Below are 12377 nucleotides of genomic sequence, written 5' to 3'. Positions count from 1 at the left end.
AGACTGCAGACTGTTGTAAAGCATTTTATAGTTTGCTGATGGTAAAACCAGAAGAAATTTTAAATTCCATCGGTGACCTCACTCCCGACAGGAGCAGTTCTCATAATTACATAATTGCTGAAAAATAGAACTTCTTCATTTCGACCAAACAGACTACAGACACGGATTAAAAGGAAGTAAAAATTATTTTACAGGTCTTTTACATTTTCAAGGGTCTTGTGACTTGATCCCTATGATATTACTATATTATTCAATACCTTATATTACTTGGTATGTTTACACTGAAGCTACACTTTCGAGTAACATAGATTATGCACTCAGCAGATATGAAAGATTATTAACCCCTTAATGACGCCCATATATTTTTTTACGGAGGTTATTAAGGGTACACACTGTCATGAAAAGGCGGTGCGGTTGCATAAACCTGGCACGGTTGACAACTGTGCTGACTAGAGACAGTGTCGGGCTAAAGACAGCCAGGCTCCTGCTCTAATGAGTGGGATCAAAGTTGCCTTGATCCTGCCCATTTAACCCCTTAGATGCCATGGTCAATAGCGTCCGTAGCATCTAAGTGGATTTAGATGGAGGCTCCCTCTGTCACTCTATCACCACCCCGTGACGTGATCGCGGGATGCCGATGGTTTCCATGGCAGCCAGGGGCCTCACTAAAGCCCCCAGGTCTGCCTTCAGTGTATGCATATTAGGCCCTGCCAAAGGCACGATACACTGCAATACAGAAGTATTGCAGTGTATTATAAAAGTGATTAAATTATCGCATAGTAAAGTCCCATAGTGGAACTAAAAAAAAGTTAAATATAGTTCAACAAAGTTAATAATAAATAAATGAATGAATGAAAAATACCAAGTTAAAAAAAAATTAAAAACCCACTTTCTCCCCCTAGAAAATGCTTTAGCATGAAAAAAAAGCCCATAAGACATTTAAAAAAAAACAATATAAATTTAGTATCGCTGTAATCGAAACGACCCGGAGAATTAGGTTATTATGTTATTTATACCATATAGTAAACAGGGTAAATTTAGGTAACAAAAAAGAATGACAAAATGTCCTGTTTTTTTTTCCATTACCCCCCACCCCAAAAAAAAAATAGAAGTTAATCAATAAATTATATGTACCCCAAAATGTTGTTTGTCCCACAAAAAACAAGTCCTCACATGGCTATGTCTATGAAAAGAAAAAAGGTTTTGACTTTTGAAATGCTCCCGAAAAAACGTAAAAACATTGCTCCGTCATTGAGGCCCAAAATAGGCTGGTCACTAAAGGGTTAAAGGGGTAATGTATAGGCCTACTGGAGAGAAAGGGTATTTTCATCTAGGCAACCTTCTTTGCAGCAGCCTATGCGGTCCTGAGCAAGGGGACCCCCTTCTATGACATCCATATCCTTTATAGTGCTTATGGACAGGGGTAAGTGACCCAATAAGACCCACAACTCATTCCCAAAAAGATGCCGTTATTTGCTTACAATACTAAATGGAGACATAATAAGAATAACAGATTTGTCAACAGCAGCTTGTTGATAGTTTCCAGGTAGTACCATGATTTTTTTTCCTAAAAATAAATAAAAAAATAATAAAAAAATAGGAGGGAACAACATAAAAGGTAATGAATATATATGATAATGATGCTAGAGTTTACATTTTCTGACCACGTATTTTTTAATAAAAGTTGGAGCTTCACTTTATATTAGTAGTCAGTCATTTTAATGAACATACATCCAATTGTCTTCTGACCTGCTCCACCATTCCCTGGCTATTCAGTATTATTATAGGTGGCATTTCCCTATTTATAGGCAACAGATCACTTAGTTCACAGAATCATGTATGCTTAGGCTACACCATCTCTTCTTCACCTGTAGGACTGTTTCCATAGATGACTGGTAATTTTTCCATGGACCAATTTTAATTTGAGCCTTTTTTCAAGTCATATTGAAATTGTATTGTTAAGACAACAATGAAACCTCACGTTAAATTACTTTCTCATATCAAATGATAAGGCCAAGCCTTAAACAAAACTTGACGTTTGTGACTTGCACTGACCGGCCTTTTAAAGATCTGGCAGCAGCGAGTGGTGACATTATGTCTGGAGCGCAGCAATTTATCCACCTTTTCGTGTTATCTACGGTAGAATACAGGAAATTGCTCTATAACACTTGCACAGTTTGGAATTGTTATATTAATTTCATGACTATATCCCTCGGGGAGTTGTAGTAATCATTTCTACAGATGATTAAAAGTCTAGAACTCTTGACCTCTTCACACATCTACCAACCCTGGAAAACAAGGTTGTTTTTCAATTGCTTAACACAAGTCCCTCAGCGTCCTTAAAATAGGAGGAAATAATTGCTGGCGCTGCTTATTCTGCGCATATTACCAAAATATGGAAACCATGGTTACTGTGCTTCATGTTTCAGAAATAATTCACTTTAAACTATGACTACAACTTCCCTTTAGTGTAGTACGGGACTTATTATTTATTAACATTACCAGAGGTTTCATCTAGATGGACTCCAGCACAATGACCAAGATTGAGAACTAGAGGTTGACCAAGCCAGATCAATGGTCTGTGCAAGCCCGGTCAGTACAGCCTCGGTATAGTTGACACTACTACCTTTTAATGTAGTATTTCCTTTACCTGGCTTTTCTTCACCCGGGTCAGAGATTCAGTTCCCTGCCCTAGCCTGGTATCTACATACCCCAAACAAGGAGAAGTGGCTTGTTGCTGCTCCCCTGAAATGCAGAACCCGAGGCACATGCCCTCCCAGCCCTCACCAAGTTATGCCCTTAGAAATTCCACCATGTTAAATCTACACAGAGTTTGTATATTCTCCCTGTTTTTTTCTTCAATATATCGCTATGACCAAAATATGCTTGAGTTATTTGGATTTCCTCGAAATTAGCCATAGCGTGTATGATGTGCTTGAGGTAGGTATATTAGATGGTGAACTGCACTGGAGGTGTAAGTCCAATGTTAGAGCGTTCTCTTTAACAGGGCTTCTCAATCTTTTTCTACTTTTTCTCACCAGCCAGAGAATTGCGGTGCTTGGGCCTCGCTGAAATATTGCTTTCATTTGTCTCATGAACCCAGTATAATATAAGAATACGCAGAGTAAATCAGAGACTGCTGTAGCCAGAGAATGGCAGCAAAAGCACCAACATACTGTATGATCACTCCTGGCAAAATTGTCACCCCAACTGTGCTTCACCAACAACTAGGGGGCGCCTCACCAGTTAGGTCCACCTCAGTTTGAGAGGTATTGCTCTATACTGTACTGAAGGGTGCCATATAAATAAGGGTATTGGGTAATAAATAATAATCCATGGCTGTTCAAGAACTTCTTTAAAAAAGTAACTAAAATTAATTTGACCCTTTACTAATGCATCTTTTGATACCGGCCCTGAATTATAATGAGAATTAAAGGAGATGTCCATTTAAAGATATTTTCATCAAAAGCTATTTTTTAAAGGAACAGTCAAGGTTTTGTAATAATTAAAATCACTATTTTTCAGAAGTCACTAAAATAGAACAGCTGAATAGTCTGCACTTCCTCTCTGGTATTGCAGGGCAATTTCCTCTCTTTGTGTTAAGGTTTGGATGAGCTGATATCAGTCACCAATCAGCTTAGCTTTTGAGTGGGTGTGCACTCATCACACTTACCGATTCACCAATCAGGGGACGGCTGCATTAAACTATTCTCTAAAGTATAGGACTGAACCCAATGACTTTATTCTCACGTTGGTTTAGTCATCTGTGCATTAGGGTCAGTTCTTTACTTTGCCCGCCATAAACATTTTACAGCTGCGTTACTCTTTGTCTTATGCATTTTATATACATATATTATATTAATAAAAGTAGAAAGAACAGTAATACAGTTCATAATAGTACTAGAGATACCAGAGGCGTAACTTTAAGCTTCTGGTCCCCAATTCAAAATCTATACCAGGGCCACCCACATACCATGTTCTATTAAAAGGGGCCGACACAGACTGCAAAGGGCCCCATGGTCTCCAATAGCTCATGATAGATCACCTGCCTTATCTCTCTAACAGCTGCTTTTAGGGTGGCAGCGGGCCCCCTTACATGCAGCTGCACATGTTGCACATATGGTATGTCCGCCCCAGTTTATAATACTGGTGTCTTCTTAAGTGGCAGAGGGGCCATCAGGACTTCTTAAGCACCAGGGTCCAGTTGTAACTCCTACTTCTGCCACCAATAGCTATGCTCCTGAGAGATGCTTAGAAAGTAAAGAAGGTTCTGGAGGGGAATACAGTTATTTTCATTATTATCTATATAGGACAATGTGAGGCGTAAACGACAATTGCTTTATAGATAACCCTATTGTATAATTTGAATATTGCATTCATCATCGCCATTATTATTATCATTTTACAGATGAGAACAGTGCATTCGTAGAAATGCATGACAGAGAACCCAAAATAATTACCATAACAGAAGGAAAGAGACTGGTTATCCCTTGCCGAGTTACATCACCGAATATCACGGTCACATTAAGACAGGTACTGTACAATATGGAGACACATCTTATTTCATAATCTATTTCTTTTTTACGTTCTGCTAAAAAAAAATAAGAATTGAATATTATCCTTTATCTTTGATGTATAGAACTGATGATTGCAAGAATGTATCTCAAAACAAAAACATTAATCTTCTTAATAGCATTGGAAATTAATATTACGATTCTTCTATTGAAAATTATAAATCGAAATGGCTGCAATTTCAAGGACTAATGCTACCCATATCCAGTATCACACCAGGGTTCCTTGTGCCCACCAGAGGAAATTATTCTAAGGGCCCATTCTCCATCTATACAGGACATCTGACATCATTAATAATATTTAATCGGTTAATTGTGAATCCACCCATAAATAAACCCTAGTAGCAAGTGATGGGTTCCCAAGTCAGCTCCAATTGGGGGTGTCTTCTGCTGGATCCATTATTGTATCAGAGCCTGGGCCCACCAGGGGATCCCCTGGTATGCTGGTGGTCTAGTTCAACCTATCTCCAAAGTGTGAACCTATTGTACAAATAAGGCTTACTGGTCGTAAACATGAATATAGGGCCTCTTAGTCTTCAAATCATATCCATGGTAACGGCATATTTTAAGACTTATATCTACAAAGGAAAAAATATTAAATATCTGCCAGCTTGTTACTCAGGCAGAAAAACACAGATGAAGAACAACTTTTGTCTATCTCGAATTTTGTTTAAAGTGTAACTAAACTTTTGAAAAACTTTTGACATGTCATAGTGAAATGTCAGAAGTTTCAATCGGTAGGGGTCGGAGCACCGAGACCCCCACCGATCGATAAAACGAAGCGGCAGTAGCGCTAGGGTTAGTGCTGTGCCGCTAAATTTCTGATCGATTTTCCTCAGAAAGCTGAGTGAGTGGTGTACGGGCTCAATAGAACGTTTATGGGCCCGTATACTGCTCAATCAGCTTTCCGCGGAATGCTGTTCAGAAACAAAGGGGCACAGCACTCACCCGAGTGTTTCTGCTGCTTCGTTTTAGCAATCGGTGGGGGTCTCAGTGCTCGTACCTCCACCAATCAAAACTTCTGACATGTCACTATGACATGTCAAAAGTTTTTTGAAAGTTTAGTTACCCTTTAATGGCTCTCTATTGCGGTGGTCTTCAACCTGTGGCTGATATAAAACTACAATTCCAAAAATACCCTCACGGCCACTGAGTGTTGGAGATTTTTTGCCACAGCTGGAGAGACACAAGTTGGAGGGTTGATGGTCATTTTAGACTCATAAATCACTATGATTTTTGAAATATGACAATTATACTTAGGATAAATTTGTAGAATATCTTTTGTTTTTGCATCTCCACTTGTGTTTCCCAGTAGACATATAGAATCTCTATAGCTAGGCTTGGAAAACTTGTGGTCACACTTTATGCCCAGCCATAAAGTCATTCATTTGCAGCAATACTGGAAGTTTCTCCAGGTTTAACTTCAAGGACGATTGTCATTGTTCTCGAAGTTCTGAAGTAAGATGGAAATGTTATTCACAGTCGCCAAATCAGTCTACGGCTGTTAGATCTCGTACTGACAGGAATTCAGATCATTTTCATTTGTTACACACTTGTCAAGTCACCTCCTTAGTTCAAAGACACAGAACATCCCTTCAGTTTTTGCTTATGTTATGTAATTATGGAATGCATGGAAATAAATTGGCCATTAAGTAAGTGCAACATGGCTAGGTTTCATAAGAGATCATACATGGGGTCACTTTGCACTTTTGAGTTAATGAGAACAATTGATGATCATTTTGTTTTTTTAGTCTAAATCGGTCCAAGATTCTGTGCTAATTAATTTCTTAATTTATCTTGATAGCAGTCGGAGCTCAGTTTTACTGATATAGAGCTCCAAATCCCATGCATAAACAGAGAGTCAAATAATAACATTCTGGCTGCCTGCAGTCGCCACTAGGGGCAGTTAAGGAGCTTAGTACATTTGAATAATATACAAACTCTATAATAAAACTGCATGCAGTAAATTTCTAAGGACCCCTCTATGTCTACACAGGGAATTTAGATCTCTGTATTAGAAAAATGGCGTTCTGACCACTATAAAGAAATCCAGCCGATATAAAGATACTCTAGCTTACTCATTTTAGATGGTAGATCATTTGCCTCATGACCTTACAAAGCCAATATCCAGATATTAATGGCATAGCGATTAGATATGTCTGATTGAGGCAGTATGACCACTGAAGTTTTTAGGTTACGCTTCTGGGCTTGTTGGTGCACCTAGCACCCGAAGCAAATGCCCCTCCCCACCTATGGCCATGGTATATAGAACAATTTATTATTGTTAAATGATGCAAATAAAATGAAATAAAATATTCAATTTAAATAAAAAATTCATCTAATCCGCAGGTTTATGCGTAAAATATTGATTTACCAGTACAGGAAGGGAAGCTTAAATGGAAGGATAGTCAGATTATGGTCTCTTTGGAAAAGGTGGTGGTGATGGCAAATTCACGATACCCATTAAAAAAAACAAAAACTGGGTGCCACAGATTAGACCAAACTCCGAACCCACAGATGATAGTATAACTTGTAGTGATCAGTCCAGGGTTTATGGTTAGTTAAACTGCCATCAGAGCATTTCTTGCCATTTACTAGGTTAACATACATGAAGCAGAACTGAGGTTGTCATTTATCTTTTTATTTTGTGCACTGTGATAATTCTGTACTGTACTTTTTTTTTATTATTCTCAAAAAACAGCACCTCTCTTGTCCGTGGGCAGTATCTGGTATTGCAGCTCGGCCTTATTCACTTAAAAGGGGCTGAGCTGCAATACCGACACAGCCCATGGACAAGAGTGGCACTGTGTATGGGAAAAACAAGCAGATATTTATTTTCTAATCTCATAAAAGCACAAGTATTACACAAATTGAATATATTTGCACAGTAAGGGTAAATTCACACACGGCAGATTTATTGCAGAAATTTCTGTGACTAAAACTTTGTTTTATCCATCAGAATGTGGTTGTTTCTACAGCAGGTGCATGGATTTCTGCAAGTTCCATTCAGATGAATGCAACTGATTTTCAGTCGCAGAAATCTCAGATCTGCTACGTGTGAACTTACACTTAGGGCGGGTTCACACATGGCGGAATTGCACTTAAATTCCGCTGCGGACACTCCGCAGCGTTAATCCGCAGCGGAGCCGTTTCTACATTGACTTTCACTTTAATTTAGCAGTGTTCGTTTACACGATGCGTACAATTCCGCTGCGGAGCATAGGCTGCGGAGCGGAATTTGGTGTCCGCAGCATGCTCTGTCTGTTGCGGAGCAGTGGCGGACTCATGGCGGAATTTCTCCATTGACTTCAATGGAGATTCAAAGTTCCGCAATGAAGTCCGCAGCTGTCATGCACATGTCATGTGTGCTGCGGATGCGTCTTGCTTTTTTTACTTGACATTTCTTCATTCTGGCTGGACCTATGTATTTCTAGGTCTACAGCCAGACTGAGGAAGTCAATGGGGCTCCCGTAATGACGGGAGCGTTGCTAGGAGACGTCAGTAAATAGTCACTGTCCAGGGTGCTGAAAGAGTTAAGCGATCGGCAGTAACTGTTTCTGCACCCGGGACAGTGACTACCGATCTCAATATACATGTATCTGTAAAAAAACATATAAGTTCATACTTACCGAGAACTCCCTGTTTCTGTCTCCAGTCCGGCCTCCCAGGATGACGTTTCAGTGTAAGTGACGGCTGCAGCCAATCACAGGCCAAGCACAGGCTGCAGCGGTCACATGGACTGGCGCGTCATCCAGGGAGGTCGGGCTGGATGCCGAAGGAGGGACGCGTCATAAAGACAACGGGCGGTAAGTATGAATTTCTTTTACTTTCACTAGGGAAAGTGCTGTCCCTTCTCTCTATCCTGCACTGATAGGGAGAAGGGAAGCACTTTTCCCGCAGTCCGCAGCAGCTAGTCCGCATCAATTTTCTGCACATTTTGTGCAGATCCGCAGCCGTAATCCGCAACCCGGATTAGGTGCGGCATTGATGCGGACAGTTGCGGAGGAATTCCGCCATGTGTGGTCATGCCCTTAATCAGAGAATCAGAGAAAAGCCTTTAATCCTTCATGTGGAGCCCATATGATGCACCTGACGTAATATCCCCTGATCTGTGGCCTCTAAATTTGTAAATCATTAAAAACTCTTCATCTCCTTCTTTAAAAACAGTCGAGATTCTATTTATAATCAGATAAAAGCTCTAAAAATAGTATTTGTTATATCTTTAGAAGTATACAAGCAATTGTTTGCGTGGAAAACGTAACGATTGTGAAGATTAGACCTTGAGACTGGTTCCCATATATGTTATAAGTATATTTATAGGTTTAGGAAGTCCAGGACTTCCAACATTTTCTAAAGTTAAAGAAACATCGTTGGTTTGCCCTGACTAATTTACTGCCGTACTATACGGGAAACTGCCCTAAGTTGGGAATAAAAGCATGTCACTCTTCACAACTTCCTATTTATAGCGGGGTTAGACTCGGTGCCCATGTTTTCCATGCACCTCAACTGATAAGTTAAGTTGACCTTTTGTATTATTTAGTCTTAGTTTTAAAGTCTGTTTTATTCTATTATTTCCCTGTAGTCTGAAGATTAAAGATAGAGTTTAAGCTCGGGAAATCCATTTAAAACATTTTTTAGCAGTGCAGATGAATGAAAAATTAGTTTGATATATTCGCATTATGACCAAGTTGTAAGGGCTCTTCTGCACCTCCTCTGTATACATACGGCATACAGGTTCTTTCTGGTTTACATATGTATTCTACAAAGCAAAAATTATGACATTGGATGGCGCAGTAATATGGAGCTATACGGAGGCTCATTGCAGTGGCATGAATTCAATGTATTGAATTCATTCTTTAAATAATCCCCCCCTAGTGGTGGCTGCAGGCAGACAGAATTGTACCTTTTAACTCTATGTCTATGCAGGGGATTTGGAGCTCTGTATCAATAAAATGGAGCTCCCTCTTCTTTAAAGGGTAACTGAACGTTTAACAACTTCTGACATGTCATAGTGACATGTCAGAAGTTTTGATTGGTGGGGGTCCGAGTACTGAGACCCCCACCAATCGCTAAAACGAAGCGGCAGAAGAGCTTGTGTGAGCGCTGAGCCGCTTTGTTTCTGTTCGGCTTTTTCCGGAAAGCCGATGTAGCGGAGTACGGGCTCATAGGCTTTCTATTGAACCCATACACCGCTACATTGATTTCCAGAAAAAAACAAACAGAAACTAAGCGGCTGAGGGCTCACACGAACACTTCTCCTGCTTCGTTTTAGTGATCAGTGCTCGGATCCCCACCAGTCAAAACTTCTAAAATGTCACTATGACATGTCAGAAGTTTGTTGAACGTTTAGTTATCCTTTAATAATATATATATTTTTAATTATCTCCAAAAATGTTTGGACCTATTTAGATTGAAAAAACAAATGGTGATCAATGGTGGGCATTCACTTTAGGACATCCTCATATCGCATGCACAAAAAGGCGCTGTTGCCGTGTTGATGGGTCCATCCCATGACTAAAGTCTTTACCTTTTTTTTGTTTTAGAATGTAGTTGTGTGCGCTAATAAGACTTTTTTTACTTTCTGAACAATGTATCCTTTGGAAACGGACAATTGATCAAATGCCAGGAACAAGGGTTGAAGTAATGTTTGGCTACCCATGATTACTCGTGAGCTTGTCATACAAAATTGTCTCTCCATGGACCGGCACACCTGTGATTTATCAAATGATTATCTCTTGACAACCTCCCTTCAGATCTTCACTGTACAAGTAATTACCTGATATTTTACAGTATATCAACATATTTCCCCTTTGTTCCCATTAGAGATATGGAAGTGTATTATCTGTTCCTGGGAACAAGAACATTGTTTGGGATAATAAAAAAGGCTTTATTATTCGAAAACCAACGAATCTGTTCTTCGACCTTTTAAGCTGTGAAGCTAAAGTGAATGGAGTCACGCACACATCAATATACTTTACTAACAGAGAATGTAAGTAACATTTAAGTTGTTTTTTTCAAGTTCTTATATATTATAGAGGCAGACTCTGTGGTTGCTATCAAGTCCTTGGGTAAAGTCTTCATTGGTCCCATTCCCTTTATTGGGTGGTGAGAACTTGTGCAGTACCGGCCTCTCCAGAGGAGCTGAATTGTTAGCAAACAAGGGGATGGTTCGTGCCCCATGGGTCAAAGAAAATGCGTAGTGGGTGAACTTCTGTCCTGGGTGGCAAAAAATCGGGAGCACAGTTTGATATTTTCTTTGCTCCCTCTCTTCTATGTATACCATGCTTCATTCCTTTTTATTTTTACACTTTTCATAAAATTATGAATTTTCTTGCAGCCAGTGCAATCCATAATGTGCGGCTCAATGTTCCAAGTTCCATCAGACTGCTACGTAACGCCACCCTAGCCATTAATTGTACTGTCACTACAGATCTGAATTCAAGAGCTCAAATACAGTGGAGATATCCAGGAATGGTAAGAAAGAAATCTACCAACTGTCCCTCTCTATAGTCCTCATTATAAATCTACATCTGTCATTTTCCACAAGATATTACTGAATGCATTATGGCAAAATATCCATAACACAAACCAAACGGGGTATTCACCAAATAAAGGTCTTTCTTTGTATAATGAAAAACTATACAATTTTCTAATATACCTTCTGTATCAATTCCTCAGGATTTTTCAAGATCTCTGCTTGCATATGCTCAATAGGGACCTTAATTGTTTACTTCAATCTGTCCTAATCAAGACACACCTCTAGTAACTGTAATCAGTCCTGCTCCTTTGTGATCATCACATGTCCAGAACAGATTTTTATCCACTGGAAGAATTCCATGAAGTTTCCTGTTGCAAGCAGAAAACTTGAAAACCATGAAAAATGTATACAGAAACTACTTTTCTTTATACAATGAATAACCTTTATTTCTCTGAAACCGAAATACCCCTTTAAATTATGTGGTATCACCTGTGATGACATGAGTATCCAGGCCGTAGGCTATAGTACTCTGTAGTGGTGTCTGCATTCGACCGAAACCCTGCTCACTTGCGCTGGCCAATGACCACACAATTTTACCGGGTATTACTGACAAAGTTGTGCAGCCATTGGCCAGCCCATGTGAGCCAGGTTTCAGCCGCATCGGACACAGCTACGTGGAATCGTATCCTTATAGAGAACACAGAAGGTGTCTATTAAGAGCAATCATTCCCTCTCTCAGCGCTGCCAGACAGTAAGGGTCCTATTACATGGCCCGATATGAGCTGTCTCGTTGATCGGCGCTCATTTGCTCCTTTCACAAGGAACTATGTATGGGGACGAGCAGTCATTACTACGATCGCTCATCCACATACATTTCCATCATGTCGGCAGCACATAAGATAGGGGACATGTGCTGCCGACAACGATAATATTTAATGCAGCATAAACTATACGATCAGTCGATGAACGAGCATTTGCTCGTCCATCGGCTGATCGTTGCCCTGGGACAATGATCGGGGACGAGTGATCATGTGAACACTGATTTGCCCGATAATTGTAAAAGGCACCCCCACCCATGCATGTAGATCTATCACTTAATCCAGTTAGTCAGTATCTCATGGGTGACGTGACCCAGCTACTGTGCAATGGACATATTGTTCACATCATTCTCTTATCAAAATGAAAATATTTTGCCATGTGAAAAACAAAAAGCTACAAAGAGGTGTCTGCTGCTAATATAAAAACAGAACGTTACCAACTAAAAAAAATAAATCCAAAATAAATATAAGAAAATGCTATACATAACAAGCAGCGTACAGCGTTACATT

General features: G+C 39.7%; 1 protein-coding gene across 1 annotated transcript in view; it reads left to right on the top strand.

The window, feature by feature from the left end:
• Positions 1 to 12377, top strand: part of FLT1 (fms related receptor tyrosine kinase 1) — a 74325-nt gene that overhangs the window by 26532 nt on the left and 35416 nt on the right. The window contains exons 4-6 of the mRNA XM_075851675.1: positions 4409 to 4533; positions 10395 to 10560; positions 10909 to 11045. Of these exons, the coding sequence (XP_075707790.1) occupies positions 4409 to 4533; positions 10395 to 10560; positions 10909 to 11045 (428 nt within the window). The remainder of the gene's footprint in view (positions 1 to 4408; positions 4534 to 10394; positions 10561 to 10908; positions 11046 to 12377) is intronic.

The sequence above is a fragment of the Rhinoderma darwinii genome, chromosome 2 (assembly GCF_050947455.1).
Source record: "Rhinoderma darwinii isolate aRhiDar2 chromosome 2, aRhiDar2.hap1, whole genome shotgun sequence".
Classification (NCBI taxonomy): Eukaryota; Metazoa; Chordata; class Amphibia; order Anura; family Rhinodermatidae; genus Rhinoderma; species Rhinoderma darwinii.
This window is presented reverse-complemented; position numbering and strand designations above follow the sequence as displayed.